This window comes from Neovison vison, chromosome 11 (genome assembly GCF_020171115.1).
Source record: "Neovison vison isolate M4711 chromosome 11, ASM_NN_V1, whole genome shotgun sequence".
In the NCBI taxonomy this organism is placed as follows: domain Eukaryota; kingdom Metazoa; phylum Chordata; class Mammalia; order Carnivora; family Mustelidae; genus Neogale; species Neogale vison.
Window position 1 is genome coordinate 62375749 of NC_058101.1, and position 22169 is coordinate 62397917.

The 22169-nt window shown below is 46.4% G+C and overlaps 1 protein-coding gene across 1 annotated transcript in view; it reads left to right on the plus strand.

Moving 5' to 3' along the window:
* SLC2A9 (solute carrier family 2 member 9) overlaps positions 1-22169 on the plus strand; it is a 206051-nt gene that overhangs the window by 171039 nt on the left and 12843 nt on the right. The window contains 1 exon segment of the mRNA XM_044226192.1: positions 21537-21664. Within this exon segment, the coding sequence (XP_044082127.1) occupies positions 21537-21664 (128 nt within the window).

Below are 22169 nucleotides of genomic sequence, written 5' to 3' on the forward strand. Positions count from 1 at the left end.
TATATATATTAGATAATCTAGTTAAAAAACGTTAAAAAAGAAAAGGGTAAAAGTTATAAAAATTTTAGCAGAAGAAGAGAAAAAAAAATGAAAAAGAAAAAAATTAAATTAACTGCAAGACTAAAAAATCACAGGCAGAAAGCCATGAGTTCCGTGGTTTGTTTTCTCCTCCTCTGGAATTCTGCTGCTCTCTCCTTGGTATTGAAACTGCACTCCTTGGTAGGTGAACTTGGTCTTGCCTGGATTTCTTGTTGATCTTCTGGGGGAGGGGCCTGTTGTAGTGATTCTCAAGTGTCTTTGCCCCAGGCGGAATTACACCGCCCTTACCAGGGGCCGGGCTGAGTGATCTGCTCGGCTTTGCTTTCAGGAGCTTTTGTTCCCTGAGCGCTTTCCGTAGGGAGGACGGGAATACAAATGGCGGCCTCCTGGTCTCCGGCCCCGAGGAGCTGAGAGCCCGGGGCCCCGCTCCCCAGTGCGCCCTCAGCAAACAGCTCCTAGTAACTCGCGTCTGCCTAACCTCCGGCCGCGCTCCGAGCTCACCGAGCCTGCGACCTGTTCAAGGCAACACCGAGCTGCGAGCTTACTGTCGGCTCTGTCTCTATAGCCGGCTTTCCCGTTCCAATATCCGCAAGCTCTGCGACACTCAGACACCCCCGATCCTTCTGTGACCCCGCGGGACGTGAGGTCACGCCGACTCCGCGTGGGCTTCGCCCCGGTTTAGCCTCTGGAGCGATGTCCCTCAGCGGAACAGACTTTTAAAAGTCCTGATTTTGTGCTCCCGTTGCTCCACCGCTTGCCGGGAGCCAGCCCCTCCCCCCGGGGTCTATCTTCCCATCGCTTTGGATTCACTTCTCCGCCAGTCCTACCTTTCAGAAAGTGGTTGTTTTTCTGTTTCTAGAATTGCTGTTCTTCTTCTCTTCGATCTGCCGATGAATTTGCAGGTGTTTGCAATCTTTAGATAAGCTCTCTAGCTGATCTCCTGCTAGCTGAGGTAGTCTCAGCATGCTACTTCTCCGCCATCTTGACTCCTTGTTTTTACTCCCCAGGCACTGGTTTTGACATGGGCTCAAACACCTCTGTTAGTGCTCAATAAGGAATCCAACAAATCTCAGCAAAGTATTGCAATTTAACAATTATCATCGTCACCACTACCCCCCAACTTCAACACCATCACCACCATCACCAGCACCACCCCATCACCATTATCACTATCACCATCACATCACCATCACCACCATCACACCACCATCACCAACATCACACCACCATCACCAACACCACCATTCACCACCATCATCACCATCATCACCATCATCAATATCACCACCATCATCACCATCATCACCATCATCACCATCACACCACCATCACCATCACCACCATCATCACCATCATCACCATCACACCACCATCACCATCACCACCATCATCACCATCATCAATATCACCACCATCATCACCATCATCACCATTACTACCATTGTCATCATCACCATCACACCATCACCACCATCATCACCATCACCACCATCACCATCATCACTGCCATCACTGCCATCACTGCCATCACCGCCATCACCACCGTCATCACCATCATCACCATCATCACCCCACCATGTCATCACCACCATCACCATCACCACGAGCACCATGGCCACTGCATTATCATCACCAATACCATTTACTGACACTCATTATGGGCCAGGCACAGGGTTAAGCACATTACCCACATTACCTCATTTAACAAGAAACTCAAATTAGTTGAGACAGAAAATGAGGCATTTCTGTTCACATCAGAAATGCATGTGGACTCAGAGTCTGCAGGCTGGCGCTGTCAGGGGAACAGACCTGAGAAAAACACCACTTCCACTTTAATTTCTTCTCTAACAGTGTTAATGACTGGACTCTTATGGGGGCTGAGGGAATGGTATTAACCTTATTTAAATTTGCATTTATCCAAGTGGGATATAATTACGTGATCATGATTCACTTCTCTTATGTGTCAAAAATAAGCTGCAAAATGAAAAGTGGCCCACTGTGTTCACACACTGTCCATCATTTAATCTTAAGGAGACAAGATTCACGCTGATAAAAGTACTTGAAGGGTTTCCACTCAGCTCCCCATATTAGAGGCAGGATGGCCAGCATTTGTGGGGGATCTTAGGCATCCAAAAGTTTATCGTTAAGGAGCAAAAAAAGGTGATGTTACCCAGAGAGACTACATGAAGTGGGAAAGGATCTTGGCTCAGAGCCCCTCCCATTGGTTCATATCCCCACACAACCACCAGTGTGGCCTTGGCCTTCTCACCCTCTCTTGTGTCAGTTTCTCCACATGTAAAATGGATCACAGGTGTCCTGAGGATGAAGTGGGTCAATGTGCAGGAAGCAAGTGAGGATGTGGCCTCATACAGACAACTAAAGGGAAAATCTTCCACGTAGAAGCAGTAAGAAAGGCAAGAACCTGCCTGACAAGTTCCAGAACAGTGTTGCCTAATAGAAATATCATTCAAGACACAAGTCTTACTTAGATTTTTCTAGTAGCCACACTCAAAAAGTAAAAAAGGAACTATAAAATTACTTTTGATAATGTATTGTATTCAGCCCACATATCCAAAACTTCATCATTTCAGCTTGGAATCATTATATAAAATGTGTTAATAAGGTATCCTAAATTTCTTTTTTTCCTTTTATAATCTCAGTCTTTGGAATTGGTGTATATTTTATACTTACAGCACATCTCAGTTCAGACTGGCCACATGCAACAAACACTCAACAAACCCGTGAGGTGGGGGCTGCCATGTTCAGGCCATTCTGGAAAGAGCAAGGACGTGTTTGTGGTGGGACTGGCATGAACAGAGTGGAAGGGATGGGACAAAAAGTCAGAGAGTGGGAAGGAACTATAAGGTCCCACTAGGTCAGCTATTGGCTCCCAGTGTCGTTGGAAAGTGTATGAGGGCCTGATCAGAGGTTGATGGGATCTGACTTCTATTTCCAATGTTCACTTTGACTGCTGTGGGTAATAGATTGGAGGACAGGGTCCTCAGAGACCTGCTCTGCAACAAGTCATTCCAGAGTAATAGTACCAGTAGTGGTAGTCGTGGTGGTGGTAATCATAGTAATAGTAATCCAACAGAAACAACAGTCACTTTCACATCTATCATATCACCCTGTTAGATCAATGTACTCATTTTACAGATAAGAAAACCAAGAGTCTGAGAGGAAGTAATTAGCCCCACATAGCATAGTTAGTGTCAGAGGAAGGACTTGGACCCCTTCCTCTGGGCCACAGTCCCTCCCACTCTCCTGAAATGGCTGGCCAGAGGCGGGGAGGGGGGTCCCAGGAGAGGCACCCATCCCTGCCTCAGTTCTCTGCATTATGTCCCTTCATTCGGGAGCCATATGGTTTGAAATACTCTGTTTGCTAAAATGGCACACCATGGGCTCTGGGGCCAGATTCCTGCAAACCTGAGTTGCTACAGGAGTCTTGGGCTGCCTCATCAGTCCACTGGTGGCAGATCTTCAAACACTACCAAACATGGAACCAGATCTCACTCATTTCCTTCCTTTGTGTACTGGAAAGAGTAAGAAACTTACTCCTGCCACATGGCACTAAGAGAGAGGCATGGGCCTGGGGTCAGATTAGGCCACCCCTTCCTACTACCTGTGACACCCTCAGAAAGAAAGTCACTTAGCTTCTCTAAGCTACATTTCCTTGCCTGCAAAATGAGACTAGCAGCCCCAATCTTGTTTAGTGAAAGGGCCAGTGCTTGGCACACAAAAGGGGCTTGGTGGGTTTTAATTTCCTTTCTTGCCTCCCTCCGTTTATTGAGGCATATTTAAATGGATTCCGTAACACAAATAATAAATTCAGAGTCCTAGAAAGAACTGATAAATGGTCTGATAGAAATTTGGTTTTCACAAGCTCCCCAAGGTGATAAATACATGGTAAATTAATGATGCCATGACTTGATTTCCTGTAGAAAATTCTAGAACAGGGTTCCTCAACCTCAGCACTACAGGCACTGGAGCTGGATAATCCTTTGTGATGGAGGTCATCCTGGGCATGGTACAATGTTGAGCAGCACCCTTGGCCTGTACTCCCCAGCTGGTAGCACCTCCTTTTAGTTGTGACAACCAAAAATGTCCCTAGATGTGGCCACGTGTCACTTGGAGGCAGAATGACCCCCAGTTTATAACTACCATCATAACCTGGTATTGTGGAGTAAGTACAGGCTTCAGACTCAAACCAACCTAGCTCATCACCTGTTGCAAGACAGCCTGTGTGTGTGAATGTGAAAGTATGAGTGTGTGAGTGTGTGTTGTCACGTCTCTGCTTATTTCCTTGTGTCTAAATAGCAGTCTTTACTTGAGTGTCAGCTGTGTGTCATTTATTAACTCCTATGAATCCCACCCGAAGCCTCTGTGATCATTACTCTTTTACAGGAGAGGAAACTGAGGCACAGAGAGAGAAGGTGTCATATAGGGTCCCACAGCCAGTTTCAGGCAAGCTGGTTTTCAAGTCTGAGCATTTCAACTTCATGCCCTGTGTTCTTGTAAACCCTGCTCCACAGCTGTGAAATGCACATGAGGCAGGAGGACCTCCCTAGCACCACTAGAACCTGGCTGGGCACATAGTAAATTCTTGGTGAACACTAGTCCCCCTCCTCACTTAGTCAGTTTCATCCAAGAAGATTCTTAGGATCCCACATTCCATGATTACATCACGAAGTGTTTATATTGGAATAGGAAAGGAGCTTAAAATCTGCTAGTGATCTCTTGTGTTAGGGTAGGACACCTGCAGGGGTTTGATTCAGTAAGTGGGAAGAAGGAGGTACTTTAACAGCAGGGGAAGAATCAAACGCTCTTGCTCACATGCTCAGAAGAGGTGGGAGCTGGGTCTTCAAACCCATCTCATGTCTTCAAGCCGAGACCTTTCTGAAGCACCTTGTCTGTATGAATGGGGCATCTTTCAGACGTCTGTATTAGATTCCTGTTGTTGTTATAACAAATCATCACAGACGTAGTGGATTACATCAGCACATGTATTTTCTTACAATTCTGAGTTCAGATGTCTAAATGGGTCGGCAGGGTTGTGTGCCTCCCTGAGGTTTCGGGGGGGGGAGTTCATTCCCTGACTTCTCTAGCTTCTAGAGCCTTCTACCCTGCTTTCTGCATGGCCCCTCCTCCATCTTCAAATTTCTGCTTCTGTACAAATCTCTTCCTCAGACTTTGACCCTCCTGCCTCTCTCTTTTAAGGACCTCATGATGACACTGAACCATCCTGGTCATCCAGGATCTTTCCCATCCTAACATCCTTCACTTAATCCTATTGGCAAAGTCCCTTTGCCCTGTAAGGTGACGTTATGTACAGGTTCTGGGGGTTGGGACATGGACTTCTTTGGAGGGAATGATTCTGTCACAGCCTCCTTCACACTTTAAGTTTGCATGAGAGGAAATAAGCACCAAGAATATGAAATGGCCTTTCCTCTATTTTATGCCTCCCATGGGCGTCTTGATGCAGTTGAGACTCCGGGCTTCACATTCACCCACCAGTTCCCCCTGGCACTTTGCAGTTCTGAAGCTATGCTCAGGAGACATGAAAGTCTTTGCTACATCAAACAAGCCTCTGGCGAGAGAGCTGGTTCTGAGAGCTCATCAAGCCAGCCGCGTGGAGGGCTGTTTCTCCCAAACAGTGGCAGCCACTAATGGGAGGTCTTACCCGCGGCCAAGTCTTTTCTATCAGACCCATTCAGGCAAGTGGGTCTATGCACGTGCACAGCCTTGCCCTGGGGTTCTCCATCTGTGCACCCAACGTCTTGATTTAAGCAATATGGAAGCAAATGTAAAATCAGGCTTGTTAGAACTCTGTCTGAAAGGGGCCCACGAGGACTCTCTTTATGAGGAAAATAATGCGTACTTGAGTGCCTGGATTTTGTCTGCATTGGCTATTTACAGTATATTTTTTGCTCTCTTACCAATTTTCTGTTATATCCCCGATTAATTCACTCAACAAAAGATTTCGAACACGCAGTAGGTGCCCGGTACTATGTTCTGTACTGAGGTTGCAGAACTAGAGTTAGAGATATTTTCCTTCCATCTAGAGTTGAAAATCTAATTGAGAGGACAGACACTCAAACTGATGGTTACAGATCAGCCTGGGAAGTGTAAACATAATGAGTTTGACTGGCAAGTCTAAAAGGGAGGAGTTGGAAAGGTACGGTGGATAGGTAAGTGCATTCTTAGTACTTAGTACATAGTAAAAAAAAAAAAAAAAAAAAGTACTTACCAAGCACTTCTTATGTCGATCAGGCTCCAGTGAATGGTGATCTCAAAGGGGTGGGGAAGGGGCCATCTCAGACCACAGGCTGTCCCCCAACAAACGCATATTTATAGAACCCTGACCAGTGAATGAATAAATACTTTAAAATGAGCGACAAATGCTAAGAAGGAGTAAACAGAATAAGGGACCGGAGTCAGGGAAGGAACAGCAGCTTTAGTGAGGGTGAATAGGAAGGTCCTCTGTGAGAAGACAGCACTGGAGGCAAAATGCTAAGGGAGCATCCCTCTGAGGATCAGGACAAGAATGTGCAAAGGTCCTAAGGCAGGAACTTGCTTGGAAGGGTCAAAGAAAGCTGGAGTGTTGATAGCAAGGGAAGGAGATGAAGGTAGAGAGATAGCAGTGGCCCAAGAACAAAGGAGCTCACAACTCCTCTGAAGAACTGGGATTTTCTCTTCTCTTTTCTTTTTTCATTCAAATATAATTAACACACAGTGTCCTATTAGCTTTGGGTGTACACCATTATGATCTAATAATTCTGTGCATTACTCAGTACTCATGAAGATAAGTGTACCCATCATCCCCACCCCCTACCCACCCACCTTCTGGCAACCACTAGCTTGTTCTCTGTGTTTTAGAGTCTGTTTGTTTGTTTGTTGGACATGTCTCTCTTTATTATTTTCTTTATCTGTTTTGGTTCATAAGTTCCACATATGAGTGAAATCATATGGTATTTGTCTTTCTCTGACTTATTTTGTTTAGCATTATACTCTCCAGGTCCATCTATGTCATTGCCAATGGCAAGATTTCATTCTTTTTATAGCTGAGTAGTATTCCATTGTCTATATATACACCTGTTCTTCTGTATACATTCATCTGTCGATGGATATTTGAGCTGCTTCCATATCTTGACTATTGTAAATAATGTGGTAAGCCTAGCAGTGCACCATCCCTTGGACTAGTGTTTTTGTTTTCTTTGGGTAAATGCCCAGTAGAGCAATTATTGGATCATATGGTAGTTCTACTTTTAATTTTTTGAGGACCCTCCACCCTGTTTTCCATAGTGGTTCCAAAATTTGCAGTTTACCAATAGTGCACAGGGGTTCCTTTCTATCCACATCCTTGCCAACACCTTTCATTTCTTGTCTTTTTGATACTGGCCATTCTGACAGGTGCGAGGTAGTATTCTTGGTTTTGATTTGCATTTGCCTGGTGATGAGTGATGTTGATCATCTTTTCAATGTGTCTGTTGGAAAAATGTATAGTCAGGTGCTCTGTCCATTTTAAAATTAGATTACTTGTTTTTCTGATGTTGAGTTGTATAAGTTCTTTATATATTTTGGATATTAACCCCTTATCAGATATATAATTTGCAAATATTTTCTCTCCTTCTGTAGATTGTCTTTTTGTTTTGTTGATGGTTTCCTTCACTGTGTAGAAGCAGTGTTTTTTGGTGTAGTCCCAATAGCTTCATTTTGCTTTTTTTTCCCTTGCTGTAGGAAACATATCTAGAAAAATGTTTCTACAGCAGATGTTAGAGAAATTACTGCCTATGTTCTCTAGGAATTTTATGGTTTCAAGTCTCGCATTTAGGTCTGGGAAGCTGAGGGGATGCTTTAAGCTTTCCACAGTGCACTTGCCAGTCTCAGAGGAGGTCCCGAAAGCTAGGGCTTCAGAGGAGATCAGACTCAGACTTGAGCTCTTTCTTTCTCAAAGGAGTGAGTTCCCTGTCACTTGAGGTGTACAAGGAAGCTTGTTGGTAGGATTCCATGGAAGAAAACCAGGTTGACTGGGAGTCCAACCCTAGCTGGAAGGGCAAGGCCCAAGAAGGGACAACATGATTCCTCACGAGGCAAAATGAACAAGGGGTCTGAAGCCAGATTCCAAGTCAGTCCTGCCTAGGAAACAGAGGTTTCCAGTTCCTCTTTCCCTGTTTCTCACTGACTCATTTGTCTGATGGCTCAGTTATTTGCCCGTTTTTAGATATTTGTTCATGCGCTGGTTCACTCATCATAACCCTTTCACAGAACACTGCCTCCTGAATCCCTCTTTCCTGGGCCTGTCAGTTCAGGGCTCTGAGATCCATGGGGATGACAGGCAGCATCCCTCAGCGTACCGGGGCTGGCAGCCTGGCAGGCAAGGGACAGCTAGTGATGTGCAGTGAATGAATCCAAAAGGTAAGGTGGAGTTTTTCAGGCATACAGGGGGAGAAAGGGAAAAAGGGCAGGGGCTCCGCACAGAGAAGACCACCAGGTACAAGCCAGCTTGTCAAGAGCGGCAGGTTCCCCCTCCTCTGCTGCTGTCTGAGCTACCCTGGCCCTTTCCCAGAAAGTCTGGAACTTCATGGTGCAGGAGGAACCCAGGCTGTGGGAGTGGGCTGGCCAGACAGCTGTGGGCCAGTTTGCAGGAAGGTTTCTGCTCCCCACCCTCCCTCCAGAGCCAGGCTGAGCCACGCCGTGCAGAGACCTGCATGTCTACAGCCAAACAGGGTCAAGTGCGGCTGGGTGTGCTGGTTCCGGGGGGGAGCTTTTAGCTCAGGCTTAATTGTCGCCCTCGGCCCGCAAGAACGACAACCAGCCTGGCATGGTGTTAATGCTTCGTCTCTTTATTTCGACAACTTTTTTAGCTTATATGTGTCAGGGTGACCAATAAGGGGCCAAACAATGGGGAGAGCCAATGAGAGTCCTGTTACTATGCTGATTAAATTTGAAACAGCCAATGACTATGTCCTCCTTTAGGTGGGCTTCACCAGAAAGTTCGGTGTTCACTTGCAGCGTATTTTGCTGGCAGTGAGCCAAGCACCATCGTGTAATGGTGGGTACTTTCCCGGCCGGAGGCGGTCCCCGACACTTAATGTCTGCCATACTAACAGGAGCTGAGGGCAGCAAACACTTGAGGAAGATACCTGGAAAAGAAAACTAAGCTCACCCCACTGTTCAGAATAACTCCCAAGAAAAGGCAGGAAAAGGAGCATTGCCTGATGAGCTTGCCCATGCACAGAGTACTTAAACTTGACCACATGTCACGTATTCCCGCATTCTCCTGGTCCCGTTTCAATCATCTGCATGTGGGCTTCCTTCTCCGCACTCCCTTACTCAGCCTCAAAGCCGACATGGCAAGAAGACCAGGCCTCTCACCCCATCTCTGCTCTATTAGGTGAAGGACCTTGGGCAAGTTACCTCACCTTTCTGTGCCTTGGTTTCTTGGTCTATAAATTGGGAATAACATTACTTGCCTGGAAAGAGTTTTAGGCACATGAGCATTAATCACGATGACTACATAGATAGCCACACTGGCAGGGTTCAGCATGGTGGAGGAAGGGGTGCGGGGGGGGGGGGCGGGGATTAGTTTTTTTAAGATGTTCTCCTGGACTGAGAGGATTTCATGGGGAGCAGTAGATGTGGGTCCAGATCCCATCTCTGCCACTGCCTTACCAGCTGTGGGACCTTAGCCAAGAGTTTTTACCTTGGGCCTCGATTTTCTTACCAGTAGTTTGCTCAGATTCTACATGATATCCAGAGTGCTATTGTCAATGGCACCCATTGACTCTGAAGATGTCTGGGTTTAAAAAGCAAATCAAGGGTTCTTCCCACCCATCAATAAAGTGGGCCTGACAGTACATCCTCAGGGGGCTTCTGGAAGGATGAACAAAGAGAATGCAAAGGAAAACTCATGAGAAGCCTGAAAATGCCCAATCAGCCACCTCATACCACTATAGGCCCACCCATAGTCACATTCATGGAGGCATCAGTCTGCTAGCCAAAAAGAAGTAGCAGTGTACATTCTACCACAGTCATGAAGACATTTCACAGCATGCAGAAGTTGTTGGAAACTTCCTTTCTCCTTCTCTGCTGATTTCAGCACTGCTAATGTATTGAGCTGCCCACAAAGGTCACCTCCTGCGCACTGCAAGCCCCAAAGTCCCCCCACATTTGAAGCCCTGTGCTTCCCCATCTCTTCTCCTCCTGCCCAATCATTCCCTAGGGAGATCAACTCAATCTCTTGGAAGTAGGGTACAGCTTGACATCTTCTCTTACTCATTTCTACACCATCAACCCTTCCAGCAATCAGGAAATAATCAAGTTGAGATACCACTGGGGTGACCAGTCGGCCCTAGGGGTTCCTGAGACCAGATGTTCTTCTTTCAAAGCTGGGACAAGTTGGTCACCCCAGATGCCCAGGAGTCTCAATGAAAAGTTGGTAGAGTTCAGAAAAGGGCAGGCTGGTGTGGGCCTCAGTCTCTGGCAGAGCAGGACTTTGAAAAACTAGAATGGGTTTCTCTAGAAAGAGACCCTCACACAAGGATTCAAGGAAAGCAGTGTCCTTGGGGGTTGATCCCAGGAGGCACCGGAAGGGAGTAGACATGTAAGTTGGGGAAGGAAAGGCAGATCAAGGAAGGGGCTTTACAGATCAAGCCACTTCCACATGTAAGCAGAACAGAATCCAGCCAGGGAACTCTGAACAACTGTAGGAAGTATGAGAGTCACTCTGATCCCAAAGACGTATTTACAAGTCCTTCTGGCCTGGGAAGGGAGAGGTATCAACTCTCCAGCCCTGCAACTCAGGTGGAAAGGCAGACCAACACCTCTCTGGAGATGCTGGGGTGAGCACTGAGATGTAGAAAGCCGATGGGGGAAAAGGGACCATCACCCACATCTGCTTGGGCATTCGAAGTCTTGAGCCAGAGAACACCATGCACCCACAGGATCTGAGATCCCATGTAGCCCCAGGACCGCGGCTCCTTCAGAGCTGTAGACCCAGAGCCCAGAACAGCACTAGCTCCCCGCACAGCACCAGACCCCCGCAGGAACTCAGGAATTTGTGTTCGCTGAATGAATAAACAAACCAGTCCATTCCGCAGCTGGGAAAACTAAGACCCAGGCTGAGAGTGGTCTTGCCTCCAGTTACACGTGTCCCCAAGGTCCTGGCCCTTATTCCAGGCTGCCTTACAAGTGCAGGACCCATAACAAAGACCCTGCCTTAGCCACTCATGAACGCTTGTCTGTCTCAACACCCCCTAGCCCATGCAAACTAGGAGAAGGGTTCAAGCTTAAAGCATGCTCATGGAGAACTTACCACCAAGCCCTCTGCCCTCCGTGGCACTGGAGTAGAAGCTCCTGATCACACTTAGTAACAGATCATCAGAGTGCGGTTAGCCCAGCGAATAGAACACTTCACTGTGGGTTTTTCTTGATAGATTCCAGTTGTCTTCTCTGACCTGCTAATTAGCTGTCATCACTCATTACAATGTGGCAGCTTCCCACTTTTAGTTAATTTAATTAATTAATTTAATTAGAATTAGAGTCAGTTTCATGTGGCCCATTTGCCTCTAAGACTCTTCAGGAACATCCTCTCTTCTAGAAACTCCAGATATTCAAACTTAAGAATTTGACTTAAATATCTAGTTAGAGAAACTCCATTAGAATAAAGTCTCTGTGATAACTGGAATTCAAGAGGGGACTCGTTTCATGTTTCAGTGGAGTGGAATTTGGGAAGGAATTTAATGATGTCGCATGATTGATCCCATGCAAATGCAAGGTAGAATCACAGAAGGCAGCCATTAATAAGACTGAGAGGCACCAAGTGCTTTATCACAAACATTTTCCCAGCCTTTTCTCACATTCTTAGCTACAGTCTCCCAACCAGTGTCCCTGTCCACCTCCACTCTCCCTCTGCAACCCCAGCTCCACTCTGTACCAGGGACCATTCTCCAGTATGCAGTCTGATCGGCCTCCCTCCTGTTAAAACCTCGTGCCTACAAACCTCTGACCCCTCAGCAGACATCTGGGGACCCCCCCAGCTCTGTATAGTCCTGTGTGGATATGTCTCTGCCGCTCCGAGACAGACACCCTCCAAACCCACTCCCATGTTCTTCCCCTCCCCCAGCCGGGTCCTTGACTATGTAATGAATTTTTGCTCTCCCTTAAAAGACCAGTTAAGGATCATTATTTCCTATTTCTTCATTCATTCATCCATCCAACAAACATCTATTAAGGGACACAATTTGCTGTGGGGAAAGTGACAGTGAGCAAAAGAACACACTACCTACCCCCAAAGAGCATGATAAACAAGCAAAATAAAGAAAGAAATAAAAAGACAAGGAAGGCTAACATCCATGGAAGGCATAGATGGGGGTAAAGGGACCTCTTCCTTCTATCTAATGAGACACATTCCACTCTCTTTCCCTACTCCTGGAGAAGACTCCCTTTCGTTTCTTTAGTGGACACACTCCCTGTGGGAGAGGCCACAGGCTTGGGTCAGAACCTTGTCTGGTTACCTTGGCTGGGCTGCAGTTAGACTAGCAGGAAGGGAAGAAAGGTGTCATAGCTTATATGTCATGTATTGAGGGCCAAGCCCATGCTGAGTAAGTTGTCCCTGTGCTGTGTGCCCTGAAGTCCCTCCGACCCCGGGCGCATTTCCAGCAACAGGCACCATCTGAATGTGAGGGGAGTGAGGCATTCCCAGGAAGAACAGTGCTCACAGCAGACAGGCTCATTGGGAAGGCTGAAACAGGGAGTCTCATTTCTCTCCGTCTGCCCCTGTGGAAGGTAGGGCTGGGGCTGGACAGTTGAAGTCCAATTTTGCAGCATCTCTGAATGCAAAAGGAGTAAACTGGTTTTGCTCCCTCAGTTCAGACCTCTGACTCCTGATGACTTGTAATTCTTCTTTGTCCAAGATCAGCAGTGTCTGAGACCATCTCCCTGTGGAGTTTATCACTCCCTTTCTACAATAATTTAAAATCCCACATAGGGCAAACTTTTCAAAACTCTGGCACGTAGTCAGTACTCAGCAAGCATCTACGTGATTGCATGACGGGAAGAAGAACAGCCATAACAGTTGATAGCACTGAGCCTTTACAACATGTTCAACACAGTGTTTAAGGACTCTGGTTTGATCCCCAAAACAATACTAAGAGGTAGGAGCTGTCTTCATTTTACACATGAGAAAATGGAAAGCCATCCATATGACTTGTCTGTGGTCACACAGGTTGTAAGTGAAGAGTTTACCGGACTCCAAAGCCAGTGTTCCCGGCCACCAGCACCGCCACCTCAGTGTGTGTGCCATGTGCCAAGTGGGTGCTACCGCCGGCTTTACTGAGAGGCTAAGTAGCTCATCAAGTGCCCAGATTGTAAGAGGGGAAACCAAGGCTTGCAGAAAGCCCAAAGCCTCCCACCTTATTGGCCACGGAGCCAGAAGTGCCCACTGAAATTCAGAACGGGACGAGCCTCTGCAAGGTTGTCCTGGGGGAGCATCCCCACATCTCCCATCCTTCCCTTCCTGGGAAGCCTGCACCCAAAGAGGTGGGCACTCCCTCTGAGAGGTCAGACCTGCCCTTTCTCCATTTGGCTGAACAGGTGTCCTCCAAGGTGATGAGCTTCCCAAGCGAATAGCACCCTGACCTTCCAGCGCTGCTCCCCAGCTGTGTCTTCTGAGTGCTGATCTATTCCTGGTTGTCCTCATAAAACAAACCTGCCTGAAAGAGTGCATTTGCCCTTCCTCTGGTGTCTTCTGGAGACTGGGCAGGGGAGAGGGTTGTTGATCTGGATCAGAAGCTCTTGGTGACAGCTTGTGTGTCCTTCAGCACCTCTTTCTGCTTCTCTGTGGCCTCAATTCTCTCATCTGTCAAATGGGTATTAGAATTTCTGTCTCCTATGGTAGTTATGTGAACTAGTCGTGTAGACTAGTAGATTCTGAAAATGCCCAGCGCAGGGCTTGGAACGTAAATGAGGGTGAACAGCCAAAAAAAGACGAAGTCTAGTGAGACAAACACAGCAGAATATCCATGAAGAATCTTCAAAATTATTATATTAAATTGAAAAAAATTTAAAGGTATTTTTTAAACTGGTGCTTGGGGGAAGATATGTTTAAAGGATTAAGTAGCATATGGGCACACCTGTGGAGATTATTCAGGGGATTTAAAAGCCCTTATTAAAGGACTTTTAAAGTTGATGGTAATGGCTCCATTAAAAGAATATAATAATACGAATTATAGAGAAGTTTGGACAGTTGCCCTTTATTTCTTTTATATGAAAATGAATTACAATTTGGTATTTTAGTAGATACCTGGCAAGAGCTAGAAAACAGAGATGGGGGGTAGGCAGGGGGGAAGGGAAGGCTGACAGCCACGTGCAGGGAAACTGTCAGAAGCAGAAATGACAGCTGCTGCTGGAGTACCACAGACGCACATTGCTAAACAGGTTTCTTTTGGTCCTCAAAACGCCGAACAGGTAGAGACTATGGCCGTCTTCATTCTGAGATGGGTTTTCCACAGTTTCCTGAGGGTCCCCTCAGGTTGGGACCCCTCAGGTCCCCAACTGAGGTTGGATTCAGTTCTGGATTTAGAGGGTCCCCTCAGGTGGGGACCCCTCAGGTCCCCAGCTGAGGTTGGATTCAGTTCTGGCAGCCCATGGAGGTAATTTGCTGCTTACCCACCCTCTCTGCTCGTCCTTCAGTCGCCCACATGCTTACCAGCATTTCCTAGGATTGACTCACACACAAACTACATGTCGGAATCTGCTTCTGGGGGAAGCCAAAATAAGCTAGCCAAATAAAATAACAAGGAAGAACTGAATAAGAAAGATAGCAAGGTCTATTGGCCAAGAGATGTAATCACTTGGGGCTGACTTGCGAAGTCTAAGCTACACCACGCTACTAGCCAACAGTGTGAGTCCTCGCCGGTTACAGAGTGGAAGCAGTAGCATGAAGGCACAGTCATCTTTTTATTCTTTTGAGCTGGGAGGTGCAGTAGAAAGAAGTCAGGACTTTGGGGTGCCCCAAATCCTGGCTCAGTTGGTTGAGTGTCCGACTCTTGATTTTAGCTTCGGTCATGATCTTAGGGTTGGAGGATCAAGATCCATGTTGGGCTCCACGCTCAGCAGAGAGTCTGTGTGTGTGTCTCTCTCTCTCCTTCTGTCCCTCCCCCCTGCTTTCTTTCTCTCTCTCTCTGTTTCTAATAAATAAAGGGGCACATAGGTGGCTCAGTCTGTTAAGTGTCTGACTTCAGCTCTAGTCGTGATTTCAGGGTCCTGGGATCAAGCCCCGAGTCAAGCTCAGTTCTCAGCTGGGAGTTGCATGTTCTCTGCCCCACCCCACCCCGCTTGTGCTTGCTCTCTCTCTTTCTCTCTCTTCCTCTCAAATAAATAAAAGAAGCAAATCTTTTTTTAAAAAAAATTTTTTTTAATTAAAAGAAGGCAGGATTTCGAGTCTGAAGATCCACCTCTGTGTCCTGACTCTTGTGGGGCAGCCTTACCTGGTGGAGACCAAAGGTACAGGTAGTGAAAGGATTCACTCATGGCAGAGCAGAAGAGAGAGATTATTGAAAGCACCACAAGGGAGCAGCGGACAAGACAGCAGAGGAGAAAATGACTGCCACATGAGGTGGTGGGAGCCATAGCATTGGGGCCAATGAGGAGCTATGGGAATGTACGGAATTTTCCTTTTTTGGTACCTGTGCCCAGTTGTAAGTATCCTGTTGGTCAGCTAAGGCCTGTGGCTGTTTCAAGGTCAGTGGCTTAGTGCACCTGTTTGCATTCAGCCCAGGGATCACTGTGGGCCCTTGCGCCTTGATCGGGTTTCCATTGCTCAAGCCTGTTGCTTAAAAGTAGACATTACGTCTTCCACTTTCAAGTGATTCCAATAACTTCAGCCCTTCATATTCTAGAGTCTCAGCTTCCTAATCTGTAGTCATAATTCATAACTCAGAGTTTGGTCATAAAGATTCAGTGAGATATGGCTTGCAAAATCTTTTTGTAAACAGTAAGATCCACAAATAAAGGGCCCCAACCAGAGAATTTGGAAAAGAATTTGGAAAGATTTGTCAAAATCCTTTACAAGAAGGGATTTTTTTCCAACTGCTCTTTAATTTTGAAGCACGTTATTTTAAGATGAGCCACAACTGCATGTCCGCCACAAGAAATACCAATCCCTAACCTTTAGAAAACATGTCATCAGGGTACTTTAGGTAAATATGTCATGTATAGCCTTATTATAGAATCTTCCTCCCATAAATACCTAACAAAATGAGCTTTAAAAAAAAGTTAGGGACACCGGGGTGGCTCAGTCAGTTAAGTGTGTGCCTTTGGCTCAGGTCCTGATCTCAGCGTCCTGGTCTCAAGTTCCACATCCATCAGGTTCTCTGCTCAGTGGGGAGTCTGCTTCTTCCTCTCCCTATGCCCCTCCCCCTGCTCTTGCTCTCTCTCTTGCGCTCTCTCTCTCTCAAATAAATAAAAAATCTTTTTAAAAGTTTTTTTTAAAGGAATAACCAAACAAATCTTTACTCAGGAAAAAAAAAAAACTGACCAGCAGCATAGTACATTCTGTCTCCACCCTTCAGAAACAGCACTGACCAGGGAATGGGATTCAAAATCCCCTAAGAACGCTTACTAACATCCGGATTTGTGGGGAAAATAGAGTGAAGAAGTGAGTCAGCAATCAGGGGAAAAGATACCTCCCCCAACAGCAGCCCCCAAAGGCTTCTCACTTTCCAAGACTTTATCTTAATTTGAGGAGACTAGTTGAAGCCCACAGAAGCTGAGTGTACTTCTGACCTCCTGGAATGGGTTCCAGTGCACGTCACTTAAAATGTCAGAGGTGGGAACAGAGCCCAGATGCTCCAGAAAGGGCTGCCCCCACCACATTTTCTCTACTCCCAACCCCCAGCATTGACTTCTATTCAAGGAAAAGTACTGAAAAGCAGTACTCATGCCTCAAACCATGATTTGAAAGATAACCTGGAAGAAGATAAGACAAGGTGTCAAGGATGAATCACCATATCAGAGCAGGTGGAAATCTGGATGGAGCAACTCACTCTATGTATAGAAAGACAGAGAGCAGTGGCACAGGGAATGTACAACACAGGACAAGAAGAAGGAAGAAGGGGCAAGGGACGGAGAAGAGAAAGAAGGAAGAGATTGCCCAGAGCATGAAAAATCTGTGCAAAAACAAGAGGATAAAGTCATTCAGGAAACAAAAGATATGGAAGAGGAACAAAAATCATCCAACATAAGGATAATAACTTCTCTGGAGTAAAAAGTCCAACAGGCAGAACAGGAGAGAATTTCAAGTCTAAGGTGGGAAATAAATGAAGAGTAGATCTGTACTTGAGAGGGACACACTGTGTTCTAAGAAAGACAGTTACAGGAAACCAACACTAGGCACATCATAGTTACTGAATTGTTAAGTTAATAACTTCAAGCATAAGGAAAGATTTCTTCAGGGCTTTAGGAGGAAAAAGCCAATCCTCTAAAGGATAAATATTAGAGTAGCTCCAGGCTTCTTAATAGCACACTCAGTATCAGTGTCAAGCACCAAAATACAAGAGGAGATCATCTCGGGATGGAAGGTTTAGGGACAACTTTTGTTTCTTTTCATGCTTTTCTATGTTGTATGCTTTCTTAGTTGTTAAAAATATTAAAAAATATTACTCATGACCATCAGAAAAATATAGTTAACACTACTTTCACTTTGGAAAACAACACAAAAAGAAAGGGCCTACCAGAAACCCATTCTGTTTCCATATCAAACCTCATTCTTTCCCACTTTATCCTGGATTAAAGAAACAGACAGTGAGAGCCTCTTAGGAAACCTGGCTATCAATACCTGAAGACAGAAGAGAAACAAATGAATTTCAGGATTTGGGGGAGCATTCAGATAAAACCATGAAGACTGCTAAGTTTCCTTCCCATATTTTAAAAATTATAAACATCTTAGTCTTGCTTGCATCACAGTGGAGTCATTAAGACTCATACTGGCATCGCCCACCCTTGAGTTTGAGACCCACTAGTGGTATGACTCAAGGAAATTAGTTAATTTCTTAGGCCTCAGTTTTATACATTAAATGGGAAAAATAGTAATCATAACTAGTGCATAGTAGTGGTGATTAAATGAAATAATGTCTGTCAAGTGCCCTTTACAATGTATGCCATGTAGTTACTGTCACCACCATCAGCACCTGCAGTAGCACCATTGTCCTTTCTGTAATCATCACCATCTTCATTTCTATCATCATCACTTTCATCATCATCATCACTAACATCATCATCATCACCGTTATCACCATCACCTCTAACATCATCATCACCATCATTGTCACTGTCATCATGATCACCATCAACACCATGAGCAGGAGCAGCAGCATCACCATCACCTTCATCACCACCAACACATCACCATCATCACCATCATCATCATTGTCATCATCATCACCATCATCAACTTCATCACGACCACGATAATCATCATTACCACCACCATCATCACTCTTTGCTAAGAGACCTTGGGCACTCCCCTTCTCTGAGCTTCAGCTAACTCATTATAAAATGGAAATAATGCAGCAGGAGAGTTTTAAATTATTGTCATAGAAGCTGAGACTTATTGAGTGTCTCCCTGTGCCAGACTTATACTGAGTGCCTGCACACAGAAGTTCACTTAATCCTCACAAACAAATCCTCACACCCGTGGTAGGTCCCTACTGTCATCACCGCACAGGTGAGAGAGATATGATAAACCCAGCACTTAAACCTGTTCTTACCAAAACCAGAGGCCAAGCCCTAGTCCCCTGTGCTTCACCACCTCCTTTGGTTGTGAGGTTCAAAGAAGATCACGGAAATGAAACCAATCAAAGAAATAGACAGCAGGATTCTTCAGGTTTCTTGTATTTGCCCTCCAGGGTGATCTGAAGGAAGAATAGAGGAGACCTGATGTAGACATCTTGTAAACTCTGTCTTAATCACTCCTCCTGGATCCTGCAGACCTCTACTGAATGCCTCCTATGTGTATTCTAGGTGCTGTGCTAGAGTAAGGGTCATCACCAACAAACAAGTCGTGGCCCAGCCCTGAAGAAACAAAGAGACATGCCAAGAGGCTTGTGTGTCAACATTCTCTGCTCCATTGTAAGCTGATGCACCAGCATCAGAAATGTTAGCAGAGTTATCCACAGGTGCTTCCAGAAAACACCTAAGGGAAGTCAGAGAAAGGAAACACCAGCCTTCAAAACTGTTCAGACTTCACATAAGTGTGAACTGACCCCCAAGGATATGCTACAAGGCTTACAGCGTTGTTAGCTGTAGGAGCACCTGAGTGTGTGATACACATACTTTCAACAAGGCAAAACTATGCTCTTTACAGACCTAAAGGCTGGTACTTAGGACATTTCAATGTGTAACCATTGTTCTTGCACAGTTTCATAGATACCTTTAAGATATGGAAAGTCTATTTTCTTTGTAGTTAACAGTATATCAAATCTTTTCAAAATCAAATTTTGAGTGCCTAATTCAAGTAAGAAAATATCCATCAAGTATACACTTTCTGCCAAAGATGCCAGGCCAATGGGGAGGCTGCAGGCCCTGGAGGGCTCATGGTCTAGTGAGCGCTTGAGGGGATGGTCCATTCTCAGTTATTTTGATGTGTTGGAGTTCAAGGCTTGCTGGCAGAATAGGGGTGTGACAACAGTGAAAGTTCTGGAAAGACAGACTTGAGCTGTCCTTCCTCTGTGACCTTAGGTTGCATGGTTGAACTTGACGATGAGTGGTATGGTTGTGTGCAGTGCTTACAATGAAAGTTTTGCCTCCATGGGGTGGAGTCTCTGAATTCTGCCCTTTCCTTCCATCCCCACTGCCACCATGCAAGCCCTCTGCATAACCATGGCCTCCCTTCGTCACTACCCAGCAGCCTCCCACAGCCCCTCCTCTAACCTGCCAGTCCCCTCTCCAAATAGCTGCAGTGTCTACGAAATGCAAATGGATCACATCAGTCCCTACTTGAAACCCAATGTTGGTTTTCTTCAGTTGGTTTTCTTCAATAGTAGAGCTCTCCTTGATCTACAAGACGCTGCCTAATTAGCCCTGCTTGTCTTTACTGCTTCGTACTCTTCCTCCCACCCCTCCCTCAGCTGTGCAGACAGAGTGGCCTCTGCTCTAGACCTTGGCCCAATGCCTTTCATCCTCCAGGGTATCTGCCCTCCCATCCCTTTCCCCACAGTTTTCCCCAAATCTTAGCAAGCTGTATCTCCTCCTTCAGGTCACATCTCAGCCATCCCCTGCACCCCCCAGATAGCCCTCCTTAGCCATTACAAACATAGGCTCCCCCCATTGCTGACTGCATTCCCTCCATGCTTATCACATGTTGTAATTACTTATTCATTCATTCACATCTTTTTTGATAAACACATCATCTTTTTTCCTCTACCAGATGAGGGAATTCCATGAGAGCAGGAATTGTCCCTGTTGTCCACCAGTGTGGGACCAGCCCCAACACAGTCAATAATCATGGTCAAAATGTTCAGTGTCTCCCTGGAGTTTGATAAAAGCCCACCACCCTTGCTGTGGAATGCCAGCATATAGATCTGATTGGCAGAGTGGGGATTCCATTGGGGAGCGGGGAGGTGAAAATAGGCCCCCAGTGGTCATGCTGAGACCCAGGTCAAGGGTCTGGGCACAGGGCCCAATCCCAGGTCTCACTGAGTTCCAGAAGAGGAGGGTGCAGACCTTGAAGAGTCTAAGCTAGGTGTGGTACCCTGCGGTTAGAAGTGTGTGCAAGCAGTCTGGGTTGCCACAGTGACCGTTAGAGCGCTGGCATCCCTGAGGTGAGGGGTGACAGACATCCTGCAATTGCACAGGACAGTCATCAAAATAAAGAGTTGTCCTCCCTTAATGCCAATGACATTTCCACTGAATAACACTCCACTGCTGGGGTGACGAGCGGGACCCACCACACATCCAGTCATGGGGAGATAAGGAGGACAAACCAATAGCCAGCTGGGCGGGGGCTCCCATCCTGTCCAGCAAGGATTAGCAGGGAAACAAAGCTGTGATTTGGAGGTTAGAGTCCCAAGCCTGAGTTCCGGCTCTGCTCCTCAGGAGCTGAGTAACACTAGGGAAGTCCAGCAACCTCTCTGGGCTTCAGTTTTCTTACCCAGGAACGGTAACCCATACCTGCCTGACACGCTGTATCCGTAAATGTCAGTTACCTTGTAAATCAGATTTGTACGTGCTGTATTCATTTTGTAGTGGATTACAGCTGGATTCAAAGGGCATTCCCAGAGCCGAGAGGCTGAATCCCCTCTTGTTTGGATGGGCCGGGTCAGGAAAATGGTTTCTATATGTGAGGAGTGATGGGCTGACTCCAGCACCCAGTCCTGAAGCTGTCGGTCACCCAGGTGGGGCCGGCTCACAGAGAGGGTGCGACCCTGCCATTGGAGGGGATGCTGGTGTCATGCGTCTTTCCATGTGCTTCATTCTGTGCCCTGGCTCTGCCATTGCAGGGGGCATCCCGTTCATCTTGACTGGCGAGTTCTTCCAGCAATCCCAGCGGCCGGCCGCCTTCATCATTGCAGGCACTGTCAACTGGCTCTCCAACTTTGCTGTTGGCCTCCTCTTCCCCTTCATCCAGGTACGACTGACAAGGGGTCTGCTGCCCGTGGGATGCCGTCTGATTCGGCAGCCCTCTGCGTGAGGGGTGAGTCACAGAGCAGAGGCTGAGTCCCTCAACTGGAAACTCATACTGTTGTCCTAAAGAAGGCAGAGATATGCCTCGGCTCCAACCCTGAACCCTCTTTCTCCCTCCCGCACCTTCCAGGTGCTGCCCCCAGACACTAAGGGCTGCCTCAGAGGGAGTGGGCTTCCTGTCACCAAGGGTCTGCGAGGAAACCTAGGTTAGAATCTCAAACCCTCACTTTTGCAATGTGCTTGTCATGGTGTTAGACGAAGTCCATGTGATAGTTACAGCGCATCCTGTTGTGCATTTAAAGTCCTCACTGCTGTCATCGTAACCAAGCTGATGGGGTCACTGTTCCAAGGGTGACCACAATGGACAGGAAAATGTGAACTCAGGAAATGGGTACAAGTTCTCTGTGTGTAGGTCAAGAGTCTATTCATCCACTCGTTCATTTATTCAG